The sequence below is a fragment of the Phoenix dactylifera genome, chromosome 14 (assembly GCF_051530095.1).
Source record: "Phoenix dactylifera cultivar Ajwa chromosome 14, Ajwa_hap1_PhDact_Kaust_v1.1, whole genome shotgun sequence".
Lineage (NCBI taxonomy): Eukaryota > Viridiplantae > Streptophyta > Magnoliopsida > Arecales > Arecaceae > Phoenix > Phoenix dactylifera.
Window position 1 is genome coordinate 21,127,428 of NC_143203.1, and position 21,558 is coordinate 21,148,985.

General features: G+C 36.6%; 1 protein-coding gene across 2 annotated transcripts; it reads right to left on the bottom strand.

The window, feature by feature from the left end:
• Nucleotides 1–329: 329 nt before the first annotated feature.
• LOC103719320 (heat shock protein 70 (Hsp 70) family protein) lies at nucleotides 330–20,289 on the bottom strand. Of its 2 annotated transcripts, none has more exons than XM_008808517.6 (9): nucleotides 18,738–20,289; nucleotides 18,108–18,320; nucleotides 16,090–16,185; nucleotides 15,830–15,985; nucleotides 10,619–10,819; nucleotides 10,395–10,541; nucleotides 1,144–1,272; nucleotides 932–1,062; nucleotides 330–785 (listed from the first exon to the last, which is right to left on the bottom strand). In XM_008808517.6, the coding sequence occupies exons 1-9, from the start codon at nucleotides 19,908–19,910 to the stop codon at nucleotides 683–685; spliced, it is 2,349 nt and encodes a 782-aa protein (XP_008806739.4). In that variant the 5' UTR covers nucleotides 19,911–20,289; the 3' UTR covers nucleotides 330–682. The 2 variants fall into 2 exon arrangements, with proteins under 2 accessions (XP_008806739.4, XP_008806738.4); XM_008808516.6 differs by having other exon boundaries at nucleotides 10,619–10,822.
• Nucleotides 20,290–21,558: the final 1,269 nt, after the last annotated feature.

Consider the following 21,558-nt stretch of genomic DNA (forward strand, 5'->3'; position numbering starts at 1 on the left):
TATTTAGTACATTATGGTTAAACTGTATGATTGATTATTCTAGTGTTATTGCATTATCTTATAAGTTTTACATGATTTCTAGAGTATTGCTTTAAGGTTCATGCATCTATGTCACGACCTAGATGATGAGTTTGGGGCGAGACCTTAATACATCCAATAAAAAGGGGATACAAGAGAAAAGAAGGGACCATTCCATGATTAGCATAATCAATCTAAATGATAATAAAATGACTAAATTTAAGCTGATTTGATTAACCGAAGCAATAAAATTGCCAAAGAAAGCATGCACAAGCTGTCCAGCTCTATGTCGACCAACTAGCAAATCCAAATGATGAACACACCCCATACATTAAACCAGCTATCTTCAACAAGAGATCTATTAGTTCTTATTTTTATCTGCATATGGAATAGGGTAAAAACTAAAACAAAATAGACCAACCATGTGGTAATTATACAGGACACACAAAAGATACAGAGAATAGTGTTAGGTATTTGGTAATGAATGAAGAAGAAAAATGCCTTTACTAGGAAACGAGCAGGCCCTGAAACCACTCGTGGAACTTGGCCCCAGGATATTTGTAAAGATTTGGAACCGTATACTCTGAAAAATATCATGTTAATATGACCACATAACCAATCATGACAAAAAATTAGAGTACACCTTACGGTAAAATGAACCAAGTCAATCAGTATGCATGTTGTCTGGAGTACTAGAGTGATCCGAGCCCCTGGTATCTTCCATTCTTGATGGAGAACCCTTGTGCCTCATTATATTTCTAAAGAATCTGGTAAACATCGAGATAAACATGGAAAGAATACATGAACATGAATAAAAGATAAACACATAGAAAAAAAAATCTGAAAAAAATTATAAGAGCGAAAAATGATAAGTATATTAAATACAGTTAGACATTGGGGACAGAATACATACATGTCCAATTCTTCTGTCCTTTTTCTGATTTCATGGGACCATAATACTGGGTCTGCATTCTTCGGCAACGAGTCCTGTTGCTGAGACATCTCATGTAGCCACTGTTCAGCTTTCGTGCATTCATTTATGACCTGAAATGCCAAATAACAATAGGGTATTGGAACTGCAGCCTGCAACACAACCAACTATCGATTGGATTACATGGAACTTACAGCATCTCGTTCATAGGTCACCAATGATTTTACAGCCATTCTGTGCTCAACTATGCAGTTTAAAAGCTCCCTTGTAGCTTGAGCTCTAGCTTCTTCATCTTTGAATCGGTTTTCAACAGGATCCACCAACTATTGTCATCAAAATACAGGGACTTATGTAAGGTTATCAATGGCAAAACACCAATCCATGGAAGCATTGCACAAGTTTATACAAATGAATACAGACTAGATGATGACTAATAGAATGTAGAAAGACACACCACAAATATCAGTCAAAGAAGAACAGCACAACAAAGATATCGCTCAAACAGTGGAACCTATATCAACGAAGTCAAAAGAATTTTCTTGCTTAGACAAACTACTCTACCCCAGAATTCTAGTCTATCTTGAGGACTATCTTACAACATGGGAGTGGATAGTTTCTTTGCTTATTTCTTTTATCATAAAACTGTGTCTGCTCAAGAGTATTCGTGTCTATGGATTGTATTTAGGGCCTATTCAGGTAGAGAAGTAGCTATTTATCCCATAAGACCAACATTTAAATATAATTACAGTTTGAATTCTAGACAGTAATAATATTGAGGTTAAGAATCAAATTTGACATTCTTATATATGCATTTGGAGTAGATTAACAGCATAACTCAAAGTATTTAAATATTGTAATGCTATAGGCTCGTCTTTCACATGGCTGGATGACCAACCAGTATGTTTTTTCCCTCTTTGAGCTGCTCCACATTTGTTCGTTCTTCTGCTTTTCTTCTTTTCCCCTTTTCTACATCCTTCAAAGATTAAAGTACCTGTCCAAACTTAAAGAGCTCTTAGCTCTTCCTGATACATGCTCATACCATATTGTTGATTCTCCATCACTTTGTCCCTAATTCGAGCAACTCCTACAGCTCCTTTTATTTACACACTTCTCATTCTTTCATAGTTTTTACCACCAATCCATCTTAACATTCTTATTTCCACTACACTCAACTTATTTGTTTGGAGCCTCTTTTCTTCACAATGTTCTAAATCATATATTACACACCTTTTTCCCACTCACTAAAATTTCATTTGAATTTTGAAGGCATGGCGTTGATGACATAATACTCCAGAAGCTCAACTCCAATTCATCCAACTAGCTCTTATTCTACTACATCCGTTCATTCTCAGATAGTGAAACTAATTGCTTTGAGGTACCTATTTTCCAACGACCATGACTGAATTCCATTCCAGTTTATCTTTGTTCTTGCACCAATACATATCAAAGTGAAAATTAGATAGGAAAAGATGATAAACACTCCTATATGCCAAAACAAAGCAGTAATAGCATTGGCTCTACTTTCCCATTTTAAACCATGCTCAATTACACAAAACAACAACAAAAAAAAAGTCAATTCCAATTGTTCAAAGGTGAAAGGACGGGGAAAATATAATAAGTTTCCCACACTACTATTAGTATATAGCTCCCTACAATCTAATAGTGTTAATACAACCATAATGAACTTTTTAAGATGTAAACATAGTTCATGTCCCCTTAGTTTCGTTCATGATCCTTTAGCTTGTTTATGTTGCTGATATGAAAAAGAAGTTGTATAATACAAGAATTTAAGTGTCCCTAGCACTGGACATTTTGGCTAGAGACCACATTGTGCTCTGCTATACCAAACCAAAAATATAAAAAGGGCTTGAGAGCCCTTTTATCTAGGTATGGAGCAATATCAAGATGTACCAAATTTGCACCAGTCACTACTGGCTTGATAATAAGTGGCTCGCTTGGTAAGCTGATCAAGCACTAGTATTGGCTTGACATGTGCTGGAACTTGAAACCATATTATGATACTAATTTGTGAGAGAAATTACTTGAATCTAATAAAAGAATGTATTAAAAGTAATCAACTCTACTATGCCAGATGATTATAAAAATGTTGAATTTTAAAGATTAGCCAAACAATATTTGTTCATTTAACACAACTCTACTCACGAGTATAAAGTAATCGCATTCGATATACACTTAATATTGTAAAATAACTAGTGCATCTAAGTGTACTAGTTGCAAATCTTTTTATAGACTTGCATATCTTTTTGTAACAAAGGCTACAAAAAGACGAAAATAGAAAAATTGATTGGACATGATGAAATCCCTAATGAGTTTGGAAGTGTTTAGGTGATGTGAAAGTATCTCGGTTGACTAATTTATCTAATAAGATTTTGAAAACCAAGAAAAAGCTTGATGAATGGGAGAAAAACACTATTACTGATTTATAAGAATAAAGGTGATATTTAAAATTATTCTAAATATCATGGTATTAAACTCATGAGCCATACTATGAAACTTTGGGAGAGGGTGATTAAGCATAGATTGAGGTATGATACAAAAGTATTAGAGAAAAAAATTGGTTTTATACCAAGAAGCTTTGACTATGAAAACCATTTTTCTCTTTCGAAGGTCAAGGAAAAAGTATTGAGAAAAGAAACATGATATTCATATGATTTTTACTGATTTAGAGAGAGTCCTTTGAGAAGTCTTATGATGGATTTTAGAAAAGGAGTTTCCGTTAGACATCAATGTGGTTAAGGCCATGAATGATGGAGCAATAACTAATGTAAGAATTACTAGCGCTAATACTAGTAAGTTTCCAATCACAATATATTTACATCAAAGATTTGCTTTAAATCCTTAATTTTTTGCGTTAGTTATGGATGGGCTTATTATAAAAATTCAAGATGATATTCTTTGGTGCATATTAATTACAGATAATATCGTTGTAGTGAATGAAACTAGGGTCGAGGTTCAACATAAGTTGGAATTACAAAGGAGTGCATTAGAATCCAAGAGTTTTAGGTTATGTAAGACCAATACGGAAAACATTGAATGTAATTTTAGCAAAATTAGAAATAAAGATGAAGATGTAGTAAAAATTGATAATCATGAAGTTCTTAAAAATAATCATTTTCAGTATTTGGGATCAATTATTTATATGGATGGATTGAAGAAGATGTCATCCATAGAGTTAAAATAAGTTGGATGAAATGAAAAATACAACTATGATATTATGTGATTATAGGATACTTGTCAAGTTGAAGAAAAAAATTTATAGGACAACATACGACTTAGCTATACTTTATGATATACAATGTTGAGCAGTTAAAACCATGTGCACAAGATGAGCATGGCTGAAATGAGAATATTGAAATAAATGCGTGGTCATACAAGAAAAGATAGAATAAAAAATGAAGTCATTTGTAAAAAAATGGAGGTAGCACCAATTATGGACAACTTCAGAGAACGGCTTAGATAGTTTGGACATATACAATGTAGGCCGAGGGATACATCAATATGAAGAAGTGATTTGGTGCATGCAAAAAGAATGAAGAGGTTTATGTCCTAAAAGGACTGTTAGATGTATGCCCTAAAAGCCAATCTGGTGGACACATTATTAATTCTACTTGACTTTATTATTATTGAATAATAAATGAGTATCTTTTCATTTATATTGTTTATGTATCTATGAATTGTCCAAGGAATTAATAAGATGATGGTACATATTCTCAAGAGTTGAGAATTTGAGCCATGTATTATTGGTGATTAATTTCTAAATGCTTCTGGTCAATGGATCATCACGAGGACGGTGATCAATCCGATCAGTGCACAGATTGCTTTCCTTATGGATGGACGAGACTCGAGTCCACAGTGTAGGGACACTGAAGTGATAGTGCAGGTGCTTGTTAGAGAACAAGGGTATTGAGCGTGACCAAGACAAGAAGTCACTTGGATGACTATCCACTCGTCAGTGACTTGCTTGATGTTGCAGTAGTGTGACTGGTCCTTTGACCTGCGGTGCTTCGGCTATTCACAGTGAGGTTATTGTAGTTTGACTGCACATATACATGGTCTCTAGTCATATGGATTCTTATTGTGTAGATTGGCTGCAGTAGGTTCACTATATGAGTAGGGTATGCACTTACATGGAATCTATCGACCTTAATAGAAGAGGAGTGATGATTTATTAGACTGAGTTCTAAGACCTTGGCCAAGGCAGTAATATAAAGTGGAGAAAGAGTTTTCCACTATCGAACTCAAGTCGAATAAATCTAGACATATGACAGACAACGGGGTTTGACGAGTTATCCATGACCTCCGGTCTGTAGGGATCCACGATAGAAGGACTGTATCATACGATAATTGCACCTAAAGGTTCATCATTCTATTCTGCTGGGTAGCCACTACATACTGCTAGGTGTCACTGGTGGATGGTGAGACTCACAGGGATCATCTCGATGGTCGATAATCCCTGGTGAGTTGAGTTGAAATTGTTTCAACCCATTGAAAGGAGTTTTCAATGATATTGTGATAGAGATTGCAATATATCTCACTACCAGTCAGAATAGAACCTATGGGGTCACACATATTAGAGGTATTGACCGATCCGATGGTTAAATTGTGATTAAGAATCACATATGATCAATTAGATTGATAAATAGTTAACCCGCTAAGAGTTAGTGGTTAGAAGAAGGAACAATTGCAATCGGATTGCAATTTAATTTAATTAATGGATTTAATTAATTGGACTTGATCATGAGTCCTACTTGGAGTGGAATTCATGAAGTCCTAATTGGATTAGGATTTTAAATTAAATTAGAGTCCTACTTGGAATAGGATTTCTAAAGTCCTAATTGTCTTAGGGCTGAAACTTGAACAAGTCCTAATTAGATTAGGATTTTGTCAAGTCCTAATTAATTTTAATTTTAATCTAATTAATTAAATGACTCCTAATTTGATTAGGATTGAAGAGTTCAATAGAGTCATGGTTCGATTAAATCCTAATTAGATTAGGATAAGGAGGAAATTGAAATGAGTTCATATAAATCCCATTTTGAATGGGATTAGACCCATGCATTAGACCCAAACCATCTTACCAATTAATTTGATTAAATGGCTAATTAAATGCGATATGAGGGAGGGGCATGGGCCCCTCCCCTTGGGAATTGCGTGGAACAAAAAGGAGGGGCGTAAGCCCCTCCTTGCTGCCGAACCAAAGTGATAAGGGTGAGCTCCTAAAAAATAGGAGCTCATCCTTATCACGTTGAGAATTAAAAGGAGGGGTTTTGGCCCCTCCTCTCATGCTATTTCTGGGAGTTCACGGCAGCAAGTCCCCATCTCCATTCCTCCTTTCAGCCGTAAGAGCAAGGGAAGAAAATAAAGGTGGTTTCATCTCCTTCCTCTTCTTCTTTTGGTTCTAGCGCAAGGGAAAGTAAAAGGCTGCGAAAAGCCTTCGTTTCTTCTTCCTTGGCATTTCCTTCTTCTTCCTCCTCTCAAGCCAATCAAAGGTTGATTCAAAGGAGAGGACTTCAGTCATCAATAGCCTTCTCTGCAAGGGAGCTAGCATCCTGGGAAGATCCAAAGGCTTCGATCGACTCACTACTTCGTGTGGATATCTGTAGAGGCCGGACGCGTGTGCGGCTTCCACTGAACCTTCATCAAATACCACGTAAATCAGATTTGCGGAGACCATCTACCCGCACAAGATGAAGATCTGATCTTCTTAATCATGATTTTAAAATGATTTAATAAAAATTTAATCCTGATTTATCTACAAAAGGTTTTAAAATACGTTCATGCGATGAACGGGATATGCACATGTCTTTCCGCTGCATATCTGAAAATTTTTGAATTTTCAGCGGCATGTGACAGATCCTAACAAGGACTTGAAATCTAACATGTTTTATATAGTAATCTAATATTATTTAAATATTTCCTAATTACTCAAATTATTTCTTGAAAAGTTTTTTCAAGATTCTATCCCAATGTTTCTTTATAAAAATAAGCCATCATAAACTTTAGGCAGATTTAGCATGTATTCATGATCCTAATAAACCTTTCACAAAATATAAATAATTTTTTCTACTGAATTCTGCTTACTCAACAAGAGGTTTCCAATATTTTCATATATATTTGTTCAATTAACCTATTTATCGCTGATATGCTTCTTTTAGTTTCTCTTAATTCTTTTTTTACAAAATCAAAACTTTTAACCCTAGCAAACAACCCATCTGTGACTTTATTGGGAATAAAGTAAGAAAGGGCCATGAATGATCTAAAATAACGAAACAATGCTTTAATAGAAATTTAGACGTTTGGAGCACAATTATAAGGGTGACACATGAGAATATGCCACAAATCTCAAATAATAGAAATTTTCACGCATCACTGGAACCAAAAACCTTGGTGTGTTTGGAAAATTACTGACGAACAAACCATAATGATATAAACTGAAAATGTGATAACATAAAATTAGTGTCTCACATGGTACATGAGGTGAGCCCTAGCAAAGCAAGAGAAAGTCATAAATAAAGCATATGCAGTATATGACCCTATAAAATGAGCAGAAATGAGATTAGAATACATAACCAAGTCACCAGATCTAAACAAAATAAAACTATGAGCACTAGAACCTGACTAAATATAAAATGCAACAATCTTCAAAGACAAAATTGCAGCATAAAAGGAAGAGAACCATTCATGAAAGAGAAGAAAGGGGCGTGCAAATGCCTAAACTGATATTTACTAAACTGACATGACATCCCAGTAGTATGAAGTATGAACCAAACAAAGGTATAATAAACACAGGAAAAACATGGTGAAAATGACTTGTAGACTGGTTAATAGTGATAGGATAGGGTATAATGGAATCATATCAAGAGAAAGGCAAAAAAAACCTGTTAACAAATTGGCCACGTATAAATGAATCAGAAGCCATATGGTGGCTCGTCTCACAGTCATTATCTTAAGCTATCAAATCCATCTGTAGCTAGCCTTGAAGGTTTTGAAGAATTATAAGCAAACCTTCGGTCCAGTAGAAACCAAACGTGATTTTTCTCTTCCAAAGGGAGAAAAGAACAAAAAAAAAAGGAACAATAAGCAGATGAATTTAGACTAAAGTTGAACAAGACTCATAACATAGGGAAGATGAAAGGAAGAATTTAAAGGAGACAAAAGAGGGGTTTGGAATGTATTAGCTAGCCAAACACATTCATGATGACAAAAAATATCCTTTCATTAATGCTGGCTCCTAAGTGCTCAAAATGAATCAATAAACCTTGTTTGCATGTAAATAACAGTTCTGACCATTAACATTATGGTGCACCAAATAATGCAATAAAAAAATGACCTGAATATGACATACAACAAGTGCATGTATTATGGAACAACAATACATCATAATATCATACGGTGGTCAAACCTGGAGCCTTCTAGAGGATGGATATAATCCAAGGACAATATTAGACATTGAAAATATACTTCATTAAAACTAGTGGTAGGATGGGGACATCGTATAATTGACAACAGTTTGCTCAATGAGCTAAGCACCAGTGGGTTTGAGATTGGTATGAGTGGAGCTCTAAAAGGTCATCTAGGGGTATTATCGGAACAAGGAGTCCCAAAGTGTGGGCTTGCTTCTCCCACAGCTTCTAGAAAAGCATCCTTATGAAATCCTAGGGATACAATAAAAAAATACCACCAAGAATTTGAAGGGGAAAAAGAAGTTATGAAACAAGAATAAGAGGATGACATAGTAGAGGTAAAGAAGCCTGATCAAATGCCATAATATGAAGGCAGGTATTTTTCAACTATGTACTTGATAACATTATCTCAGAGGAAAGCAGTTGTTTCATGTCTAGGACACAAGGTAAAAGGTGGACAAATAAATACTAGAGGTAGTAACATGTGATCTTAGGCCAATTAGTCATCTTTGCTAAGAGAATTCATAGTTATAGAATACCTACTACTAGCAACCATGCTAGACTACACGTAGAGCTTGATAAGAAATCTAGGTTCCACAATATCTGATGCCTAACAATTTCAAAGATGCATGGGCATAATAATCTATTCACTGACTGATCAGATGCCAAAGTGTTAATAACTAAGTAGCATGGGGAATAGCAACCTCGAATATTAGTCAGCACTCAGCACCACAGAGAAGGGGCATTAGACCAAAACCAGCATGATGGTTCTACCATTTTCATCGTTAAATGAGGCTTCAAAGGTAACAAACCATGCCACCTAGTCACTTGTACCAACATACCAATGTTTAGGAAGAAAAGGTATTCCTAAAATATATCATGATACAAGAAAGCAATGAGAGGAAAACAATTCCAAAGCCACTTTCGAAGGAGAAAAAGTCTCAAGGAGCTGCCACTAGAACAGTCAGTGACTAAAGGGAGCAAGAAGAAGCACTCAAAAGAGACTAAAGATGAGCAACAGAGAGGTAATAATTTCCAAAGAAAATCAAGAGACGGCATGCATAAAGGACTTAATTGGTGAGAACTAGCTGAACTCAATATAAATTAAAAAGGGGAACCATGAAAAAGCATAAGAAAAAGTAGCAAAAATAATAATCCATCACATCTCTAATATTACTCAAATATGAGTGCGCATGGATTACTGGAGAGCAGATGAGACTAAGGGAAAAAGGGCCTAGAAAAGAAAAGTTTGCTAAAATAAAGAAGAGACATTTAGGAAGCCAATAAAAGAGTTCATCGATTGATTGAGAAGACCTTAATGTACAGTGGATTTTAAGTTAAAAGATATTTAAAAGGCATGTACCACTTGAAATGCTACCTAGGATCTCTACAACCATCTCCAAAAGAACTGGCTTCCCCATGCAATATTCACCTACTTAAAGCTTTGGCTGAACTAGGCAAATAAGTCCAGCAAACAATCAAATAACACCAACAAAAACCTATCAAAACAAAACTAGCGGAATGCAGAATTGAAGTTTAAAATTAAAGTATACAAATGCAACTAATGCATAACCTATATAGGTCTCTAACAGAAAAGAACAAAAAAAAAATAATGAATATTGATCTTTAATGTGTATAAGAATGCTTTGGTACAAGGATGATGAAATGCACAAAAAGAACAAAATGCAAATTTCTGGAGGAAAACAAACTCAAGAAAAAACAAAAGAGAGTATTTACAAGTTGGCACGGCAAGCACCATGTGCGTTCATGAACGGGTGAGAGGATTAGATATAAGACAGTGAGAGGTAACAGAAGGAAAAGAAATACTATGTTGATGCATATGGAGCATGAAAAAAAATTGCTCAGCCACTTCATTTATGGATATGTCCCCGGAAAAGAATGAGTTGAAGAACAAGTTGTACTAAATTAGACAGTATATAAATATGCTCTTGGTTATTATTACAACTTGCAACTGTATAAGGTAGCAAAGAAAACAATCAAATGGAGGATGTGCTTATTACCTTCTTTAGTTCTTCAAGTTTGCTTGTGTAAACTTTTTCCGTCTCATCATCCCCATCCTCATATAGCCATTCTTCAGTTTGTTGTAATCTAACCGAGATTCCTTCCCTTTCTGAATCAGTTGCAAAGCAGCGATACTTGTCGAAAAGCTAGTGGCAAAAAAATATATATAATTAATATTCTACCCATAAAGAAAGTTGAAGAGGTGTTCTGAATTTGATTTTACCTTATCACGAATCTCGTAGACATAAGCTTCCAGTGAATTCTTTCTATCTTTTGTTTGCTCCATAACTTTGTCCTGGTAGGCCAGTGCCTGTTCTTGCTCTTGAGCTTCTAATAGTTCTTCTTTAGTCATTCCACCATATATAGTCTCAGCAACTGCCAACTCGTTCCTTCTACAGGTTCCTTCTCTTTTTATTCTGTCAGCCTGCTATGACAATTGTAATCTGGGCATTACTACTTTTGATATAATCAACAAACAGTATTAGAATAATTTAGAACACACATTTACAAGACAATATCAAACTTTCTATGTTAACATCGCACCCTTCCATGCTTCATAGAAAACACAAACACTTGCCCATCTTGAATCAAATATTAGTGATTTGCAATTAAATAGTTATCTCAACTTTAAATTCTATACCAATTATGTACATGCAATTACATAATTATCTCAACTCTTAAATTCCATAACAATTATGTACATCATGTTAGTATTATTAGATTACCAAATATTCAAAAAAAAAGAGTAAGAACAATGGATGCTGTACATGAGAAAAACATTTTAACGTGAATTATAACTTATCAAACTTCATCCTGTTATATTTATTGTGCCAGCAGGTTATCAGCTTGGTGTAGGTATTGATACCTGTGAAACATCCATGCCAGCCTATAAATATGAAGCCCGGACCAATATTTATCACTCCAACAAACATGGCACACCCTAATTCATAATGATACAAGCTCATGCTCTGCTTTACCCTTTTTTACCAATGCATGATCATCTTGATCAGCTTTTATCTAAGGCAGTTTAGATCCTTTCTCAATTGGAAATAACCTCATTTTGGAAGCCCTAAGGCCTGCTCCATCAAATGAATGCAGAAACAATGCAAAATTCCATTGTATATGAGATTAAACGCTAGAAATTAAGGTAACCATAAATATTACCTTCCACAATACCAACAGTAGTGTAAAATATGCAGCATGCTGTTAATGTGTAACCATTATTACACATCTCCCCAGTTTTTATCATGAATTCTAAGCTTACTTGTTACTAATCTGTGATATTGTTTAATCATATTAGTTTGTATAATAAATACTTAAGATTGTGCAATTCAAAAATTAAAATCATTACATATAAGGTACTCAATTTCTTTAATTGGCCAAAAATTATAGGGGTGAGATCAATAAGAAACTAAAGAAACTGGAACAATGATGCAAACTTTTGGATAGACTGGTTTGCCTTTACATGATGATGCATGCTGAATGTCAGTGCAATATGAGACAATTCATGGTATTTAGGCCTTCCACTTCAGTCCAAATATACTTATTTCCAACCCAGAACAACCAACCTCCCCAAATCCACTCATGAAAGACCGGATTTATGTCAGGGTTGCTCCAAACTGCAAAATTGACATGAATCTAAACCAACTCAATTGTACGTGGATTGGGTTTCTCTGTCTTCCAAATCAGGGGAGGAGAAAAAGAGGAAGGACATGGATGCAAGGGGAACAGCACTGGAGGTGGTGTAGCAGAAGAGATGCAGGAAGGGCACAAGGTCAAAGGCAGGTTTGTCAAAAGGAGAAAAAAGGGGCCAAGGCTGAGAAGCAGGTGCTGCTGGGGATAATGATCGAATAATAGGAAGGGATAATAAGGGGCTGAGGCAGACAGGCAGGAGCTAAGCAGCAATAGAATCCTTGATGTATGGAAGAAGACCACGGCCATCCTAGGAATTATTGGAGGGAGTACGGGACTTGGGAGTTAGGGCCTATGATAGGATTCTACGATGGGGGTAGCAACGAGGGTTTAAGAGAGAAGAGGACCTGACTGCTGAGAGCAAGGCGGTAAGAATAGAGAGGAGGGCCTCACAGCTATGTTTAAGATGGGAAGGAATGAAAGGCAAGAGAGGGTTAGGGCCCCACAATTGACTAGGAGTAGGTAGGTAAAGGATTTCAAAATTTTAAATTATTTTATATCTTTATTTTATCTTTTTTTATGGTAGATCGTCGACCAAAACCAACCAATATCCAAGCAAGTCAAGAATAGGCATGCATTATCCAAACTCGATCAAATGCAGGCAGGTGAAGGTTCAGTGGTTTCTCTAACCTGATCCAAAGTTCAACCAGTGTAAAATAAAACCTAAACCACCTGAATTGCCAACACTATTTTAATCAACAAGAAATTCCATGCTTCAATCAATACAAATGGCTGAACAGTGTTGAGCATTATAAAAGAAACTTTATTTATTAAGTTTACTAAGAAAGAAATATTATTTATCAATGAAGAAGTAAAGAAGAAAAGATATTGAAGCAACTGTGGGCCCCAAAATAGTCCCACATCATAATCAGTGCAACCAACATCAAATAATCAAATGCTATCCAATCTACGGTCAGAATAATTTTGATGCACCCAAGAACAAAGTTAGATAGCTGACATCAGAATGGCATTAACAGTTCAAAGTTCAAGCTCAAAAGACATAGGAATTCCCTATGCATCACTTTGTGCAACAAAGTGATAAATAGAGTCAAATAAACTGTGCTTCAAAGTCGAAGTAGGATCGAAGGCACTGCAAAAATATTAGCAGGAGACCACTAAAAGTCTATAATTTCCTTCATAACCCCTCCTTTAAATTAATGTATCGATTTTATCTAACTAGTTTGCATGCACTCTTAAATTTTCTCTCTTTCGTGGTGCTCTAACTACCACAACCTTGGTGCAAATCTGAGGCAATATTCCAAAGAAGCGACTCATTGAGGCCTGATCAGTCTTGCTCCCACTTTCTTCACTAGCTTGGAATAATGAGCAACTGAGTCCAAGAAGGAGAAATAGTTAAGCGCTTGGATTCCACTTTTTATTTATCTTGACCTGGATACTAAAGAATTAATGGCTTATGGATGGTAACGACGTTCAAGCTTCTTATGTCACTATTTAATCACTTTTCACCTCTCGCATGCTTTGTTAACTCGCCTTTTTGCCTTAAAGTAATATTAAATGAACTTTTTGATTGTCACCCTGGTATTGGCTATCCCCATTCTTTTACTTAATTTAATTCAATAACCTAGTTTCAAGATTTTGGAGACATTCTTTTAGCTTCCTATTTCATTATATTGCTTAAACCCAAATGATTCTTAATCCTAGTGGAAAATTGTGAAGAACCATTCAAGTACCTATATGAAGTAGTAAAAAAAAAAGACGTCCAGAAAAGGGAACCACAAGGCAGAAGTATAGCTTGCCATAGTACAAAGTAATATTGTTGATAATTTGATACAGACGATATTTTAGGAGCATGATGCATTTAAACCTTGACATTTTCTAACTGTTTTGAACCATGATAACATTACCGATATATTACTTTGATGATCATCCATGAAACTGACTTCTTCGTGTCCTTTAGAAATTGCTTAGTGTGCTACTCTATATTCCCGAAAAGGCCAAGATAGCCTTCCATATTAACTTTATTTAACAAAAGGTAGGAGAACTAATGTCAAAATAAAGTAATGAAAAAGGTTAGTTATCACCCAATTCATATTCAGTCACTACAAACCAGATCACGTGCTCAACATTTCGAAAAAAGTTGATTAGCCTCTTTACGACATCAAAAGCAGACACATTTGTTCAGAGTAAGCTAAACTAAGAACTAATTCATGACACTAATTAAGGCATAAGCTTGCAGAAGAACATTATGGTCAGAAAACCATCCAACCAAATGCACTCAATTTTATCCTAAACTAGATTGCTTGATTTTAAAATTCACTCTTCCTAAACTACATTCCAAGGCATGCTCTGCAGAGCATGCCTTTAGACAGCTTTTAACAAGTATATTATTCATTACATCAGCTGCATACTTTCCTAAAACTTTTGGTTCTACTACTGCATGCTTTGAAATATCACATGGTTTTATCTACAAAACTCATCTCAAAACTCATGACCATTGTTTAACCAAATTTCTTACTACTCAACCTAGTGGCATGCCTATTGAGTTGTAAAGGGACATGATGTACAAGCAAGTCAAAGTTGACTACAACAAGAAAACATGCTTATACTCTTGTTTTTTTAAACAACTTCCTTCCATTATCCAAAATAAAACAAATCACAACCATTTCCCCTAACCTAAATAACAGCTCCTTATCCACAAATCCCATGAAACCCTACGAACGGGATGAAGAAGCAAGGAACAAGAGGAAAGAAGAGAAGCATACCACACTTAAAAAGCAATTTCTCTTGATCTACTCCTTTCATAAATCATAAGATCACCTAGTTTCCCCTAATATTGCCTTTACTTCTGTCAGAACCAATATTTCAAGGCACACACTTGGTGTATTCCTGTCATGTATCCAAAGGACTCTATCCCAACATCGCTTTATGCATATGTTCTCAATGCAAATTCAGAAGGCAAGTGCAACCTCATTTTTCAGGGAAAGCCGGAATAGTCAAATGGCCCTATGCATCATATTCTCTTCTCGATGAATCAATAACATCATGTTTGTCTTAGCTGAAAAAACTACCACAATTTACGTGTTACCTTCAGCAAAAACTATTATCATGGCCTTAGTCACTACCTATTGGAGTTACTTTAAATTCCACTTCACAATTTTTATTAGTGCTACTAATATAGAGATTATTACAATAATGAGAATATATGAAGAAGATGAATCACATACAAATGCAGATACAAGGTTTGCCATATTGGTTTGTACTGTACAATACCATGCCATTATCAAACCGGTATAGGGTATGGTACCATACTGATACTTGGTACGCTCAACTTTACTATACCGTACCACGTACTGATACTGTAATAGGATGGTACTGCTATGGGGTTTGGTACCGAAACGGCGAACCTTGTGTAGATTGGTACATATATAACATCAAAGAATTTTATTGAGAACAGCGAAAGATGTAATAAAATCTATTAATTTAGCCACGGGCATCTGTTAGTTCCTTGGTTTTCTAATTTGATAGGTGGTTTGATGCTTCCTGAGATATGATGAGAGCATTCTGTAATCAGAGAAACCAAACAATAGATATATAAACAGATTAATTTTTTTTTCATGCAGCATAAACCAGGGCAGTAAGAGTCCATATTATTCATGTGAAAAAAATGCAGAAATGATGATAGACCTAAATATTTTACCATAAGAGAAAGAAAACCAGCTCACTCTATATGACAGTAAAAATATATTTATACAAGATAATCAGGACAAAACAGAAAACTCACAGAAGGCCTGGATCCAGGTTCAGTCTGTGCAGATGTTCCATTTTCAACAGTATTTGCTGCCGTATCATGTGGGCCACCAGAAGCAATCTCAGGCTCCACTGTGTCTATGCGCCTAGTATCTCTTGAAACTGGATCATCTATGTCATCTTCAATCAACTGAAGCAGTTGAATTATGGCCATTGAATGTTACAAAGATGCAAGCTGATGCTTGATATATTTAACATATTTAAACATAGCAACAGATACAATTCCATACTCACCGAAGCTGATTCTACAGAAACTATGCCATGAAGATTTAGCCGAACTCTAACTTTAACTTTGGGTTTTTCACTCCAAGAAGCTTGAAATGGCCCAACCTGCAGGAACATTATAAACCCATTCAGATGGGTCTTCAAAACTGATAGAACAAGAAAAGCCCCAAAGAAATATGTAACACAAGTTAAATATAAGCATTATAGCAAGAGAGATCTATCACAGGATTAAAATGTATAAAAATAGATCCATTGATCAGATGTATAAACAATGTGGAACCTATATTAGTGCTTGAACTTAGGGTGATAATCACCATACCATTGTTTTCCTTCAAAAGTTCGCACCATAGCAGAAGTTTGCCCAACATTTTAGTATGATTCAACTTAATCGGACAACCACAATCTGGAGCTACAGAACTGCTATTTACCATTTGACATCACAAGAAAATGTTCCTATTTGATAAAAAATGTCTCCCATAATCCAGAACCAATCTCTCAAAGGATTGCAACTTGCAAGTTTGTCTCCAAAGATCTGATGATTCTGATCCAGTGGTATTAGTTTGTGTAACTGATTTACTTCTGCGACTAGTTGATATGGCCCATTGGTATGTCACAAGTTTCGTGCATTGGAAGCTATGGTTATAAGCCCAAATACACTAACATGGAACATTTTCTTTTCAAGTGAGATCCCTTAATTTCAGCATTGTGGAATATAGATTAACTAGAAAATTTATTTCATGTATACCAGAATGGAGAAAAAAGTAGTACATGCCAAATAAAGGACCTCCACATTGAAGGAATTTCATCCATTTGAGTTTATTAAATTAGTTTGCATGACACAGCACCTCTCTAACTATGAAGCTTTCACTTTCTACCTCTTCGTCACCCTGTGTTTCGATGTTTTAGAATTATCTGTCCCTTTAAAAAGTGGAAGAAGACTAACAGTGGAAAAGGATATGGGATTGAACTTGGTAGCTCTCAAGTGCTGGCTGACAAGCCTATAATGGTTCTTATAGATAATACCTTGCAACAAAGAGAGAATATAAAGATAACAACAGATTTATTAAGTGATGCACAACTGTGAGCTGTTTGGTGCACATCCATGTTGACAAATCCCCATTTATGAGTTGCTATGGACCTATGGTGACAAGAATGTCCCAGCATCAACTATGCAAATTGTCTAAAATGTTGGCATGTCATCAGAGCTCAAGTCATCCAAGAGTTCAAATATAGCAGTCAGAGAAGCAAATATAAAATTTGAATTTTCCTAAGACATTGTTGAACGAAAATAGTTTGCACATGATTAATTTCTAAAATATGTGTTAATTAGTTTAGTATTATGGTCATAAAAATGATGATACAGCACTAAAGTGATCCAACTACCTACTTAAGCAAAGTCAATAGTCAATCTCGCTGATCCAGATATTCACCCCTAATTTCTTGTGTAAGTTTTCCCAATATATATTAATACAAGTTGAGGGTGATCTTGGATAGATCGAGGAAAAACTTGCCCTGCAAATCTCAAATAAACTTGTTAAAGCATAATAACGACATAATAATCTCAATAACAAATAAAAGCTCTTTTGCAATAATTGATGTTCAATGGGCACTAAATATATAGATACAAAGATAAGATGAGAAATAGATCGATTCATCTTGAATAAGAACTATGACTAGTGTTATCAAGGTGTTAAAAGGGATAACCACAACCAAGAATAGAGAATGGAACCTCTACAGCAAATTAGCTAATGAATGGGGAAGTCAAAACAAATATTCTGAATTATCATACCTTTACTTTTAAAACGTTAATGTCTTAAACCTAGAGAAATAAACAGGGCCAACTATTAGATAAAAAATTCTGCATGTCATAGAACAAATAGTTCTAACCGCTCACACATGCACAAACATATCTATTTCTATGTCGGTACAACTGTACAAGTGCTAGTTTATGTGCCAGTCCAACTAACTATCAAGCAGCATGATTTGTATGTCCTTGAACAAACAGAATGTTTCGAAAATAACCACACCTGGAAGCAGCTAATTTTTGGAGAAGCACCAGGTGGCAGTTCACTTTGGTTAGCATAAAAGGCTTCCAAAGTGAAGGTGTTAGTCCGGTGGAAAGTAAGCATTTTAACACTTGGGAATGGTTGGCCTTTCCGGAAAAGTATGTTACTTGACAATGTGGAAACAGGACCTTCATCTGAAGCAAATCCTATCGAAAAGGGAAATGAGTCTTGTACCTACAAAAGACAAGACACGATACCTTTGTGATTAATAAGATTAAAAGTACAAAAAGCAGTAATATGATGCAGAAAGAAATTTGCTAACACGCTTCTTATGCAAATTGCAATAAAAGCAGCAGAAAAACTGTCAGAAATCAAATCAAAATAAAAGGAGAAAGACACCTAAATGCCTACTCAAAATATAACACGGGATCTCAGAGCAGCAACAACAAAGATTTGCAAAATATGGTTTAAACTTTAAAGAATAAATTGGGGTGCAGTACTGATTGATAGGTCTGATAATAATCATTGCATCATTAGAACAAGAAAAGTTGCTCCTTAACCATAAGACAAAGGAGGTAGCAAGTTTTCATATCAATGAAGCACTAAAAGATGGCTGAAATCGGAAAAATAGAAGTATAGTAAATATCAAACCTCATATTCCCTAACCCTGAATACAGGGCTCAGCATGGCACACTGAAGAGCACAACCACGTGCAATGCATTCACTCGCATTGAGGGTCCGGCTTGGTTCCCTCCTGAAAAACCCAGCCAATATCCTCATTATAACCGGTATCCGTGACCCTGAACCCACAAGTTCTACAGAGTGCATCATATCCACATTCAGTCCCGCATCCATCAAAGCTTTCTTGCATGGTTCCAAGATCCTCTCCAGCAAATTCGCAGCAAGCTTCTCAAATTCTTCTCGCTTTATAAAACCCTTCACATCTTTCTCATCCATCAAGCACTCTATACTCAAAGGCGCTTCAGCATTTGCACTAAGAACCTTCTTCAGCTTCTCACAGGCCATCCTCAACCTCATGCTCGCCCGCAGATTGGAACCCACGTCAATCTTATACTGTTCCTTGAAGTGCTCAGAGAAGTAGTTGAACAAAACCTCATCAAAATCCCTACCACCCAAGTTCGCATCAAATGCGTGTGAGAGAACCCTCATTTGTCCAGACTCGAAGGCAGCTACCGAGACCTGGGTGTCGCAATGGCCAATATCAACAAAAGCAACATAAGTGGCAGACCCAGGCGGGGCAAGATCAGTCTTGTAGATGCCGTAGCCCAAAGCAGTGGCGGCGGAGTCATGCATCAGCCGCAGGGGCTTCAGCCCGGCGATGGCGGCCGCATCAAGATACGCACGCCGCTGGAGGTCAGTGAAGTAGGACGGAATCCCGATCACACAGTCCGAGACCGAGGTCTCGAGGCTCTTCTCGGCGACGTCCTTCAGGTGGGCAAGAAGCATTCCAAGGATCTGGACGGGGGTGAAGGTCCGGTCTTCGTTGAGGTACCGGATGTGGATGAGGATCCCTCCGTCGGAAGCCTGGGAGGTAGGGAAGGGGAGGCGGCGGAGGTCGGACTGGACGTCAGGGTGGCCGAAGGCGCGGCCGACGAGGCGCTTCACCTGCGAGACGGTGGAGCGAGGGTTCATGGCGGCGGAGGCGGCGCCAGTGCTGCCGAGGAAGCGCTGCTTCTCGCCGAAAGAGACCACGGCGGGAGTCTCCCGCTCGGATTCATCGTTAAGGAGGACGTCGATGCCGCGCTGCTTCACGGCGGCGATCACGCAGTTGTCGTTGCCGATGTCGAAGCCCACCACGCTCATCTTGGAACCAAACCTATGGTTCAAATCCGGAGAGCAACAACCCTAGATACGATTGGATTGGGGATAAAGAAGCCCTAGGAATCGAGGTTTCGATCGGAGGAGGGGATCCGGAGCCCAATAAACGGCGGATTTGGGTAGATTTGGGGACCGGAAAGGAACCCCAGGAGGAGGATCGAAGAGGAGAAAGTGAGGCGGAAGAGAGCTTCGAATGACGAGAGAGAGAGAGAGAGCCGCGGGAGACGGAAGGGGCGAGCGGAAGAGTGGAGGGGCGTGAGTCGCTGAGCAGTGCGCCACGGCGCCCGTCCGTTCCGTTGCGGGAACCGCATCTGTGAAACGATGAAATAAGACCACCATCTGGTTTTTTTTCTCTACCTGCTACATTTCGAATTTACATGAATATCTTTTTAAAATTAATATATATATAACATTTATTTTATTATTTTTATTTATATTTATATATATACCAATGCAACCTAATGTCATTAAAAAATTAAAAATTTCAAATTAAAATAACTAAAAAAATTAAGAAATAAATATAAAAAAGATTACAATAAAAAACAAATAAATAATTTTAAAATTTTATTTATTTTTAATTAAAATAAATAGGCATTTTGCAAAAAAAAAGTATTTTTGAAGATATAAAAATAAATATAATTTTAGAAAAAATATTTACATAAAATTAAATTTTTAAAATGATATTTATAAAAAAAACTTTTTATTTTTTGGAAAATGGAAGCTGTAACGTGGAAGAGTATATATTATTCAACTCAAATTTGAAGTAATATTATACCACGAATGCAGCTTCAAGTTTGCAAAGCTTTTCTTTCTCGAAAAAGGTTAATGACCTACCATCCTTGTAATCAAAGAGTGAATGAATAAACAAATAGATCAAAACCAGTTTTTTTTATTTTCTTGTAGGAATTGAGAGCATGCTTCAACGCATTGGGGCAAACCTGAACCAGGATCTAAAACTGGACAACCGAGACCCATAAACTTCTTCCACCATGAACGAAACCACGGCATGGCGACTTGATGGGTTGTGGCCCACCCTAAACCAGCGGGCGGTAAGTAGCCGCAACCCCTAAAACATCGATGCAGGCGGAAAGCTATGACCCAAGTAAAATTTTTATTATGGCTTTCGGTACCAATACTAAGGCCCTATTTCTATTTGGTAAAGCGGTTGACAGTAAAATTTTCAGAAATAAAGTTTTTTTAAGTAAATTTTTTATAAAAATTTGTTTGCTGTTTGGTAATTACATATTGTAAAACTTTAACATGTATTTTTTTTTTCTTTTTTTTTGCTAAGGTGGGTGGATTATGTTGACGAGTATGGATACACCGAATAAAATCGAAAAACAAAATACTTTGCAGTGCCAGAGACAACTCCCTATCTCCAGCCCACAGGGTACTACCGAAGTGATTGGCTATATAAGCAGCTACCCAGTCCATAGCCCCATTAGCTTTATAGAACACGCGCCTGGAAGGCCCCTCCAGCTCCCACCATTGTGCAGATATCCTGGAGCAAAGGGTGGGCACTACCATTATCCCTAGGCCCCTCCGGATCCAACTGATGACCGTGGCCAAATCTCTCTCTAGGACAATAAAATTGGCCCGTAAAACACACCGGGCGTGATGAAGGCCCGCCCAA

Coding starts and splice junctions, on each gene's coding strand:
- LOC103719320 (XM_008808516.6), bottom strand. CDS start 19,910: ATGAGCGTGGTGGGCTTCGACATCGGCAACGACAACTGCGTGATCGCC. Junction 16,186..18,107: donor CAAAAATTAGCTGCTTCCAG/GTGTGGTTATTT, acceptor ATGTTCCTGCAG/GTTGGGCCATTTCAAGCTTC. Junction 10,542..10,618: donor TCTACGAGATTCGTGATAAG/GTAAAATCAAAT, acceptor TTTTGCCACTAG/CTTTTCGACAAGTATCGCTG.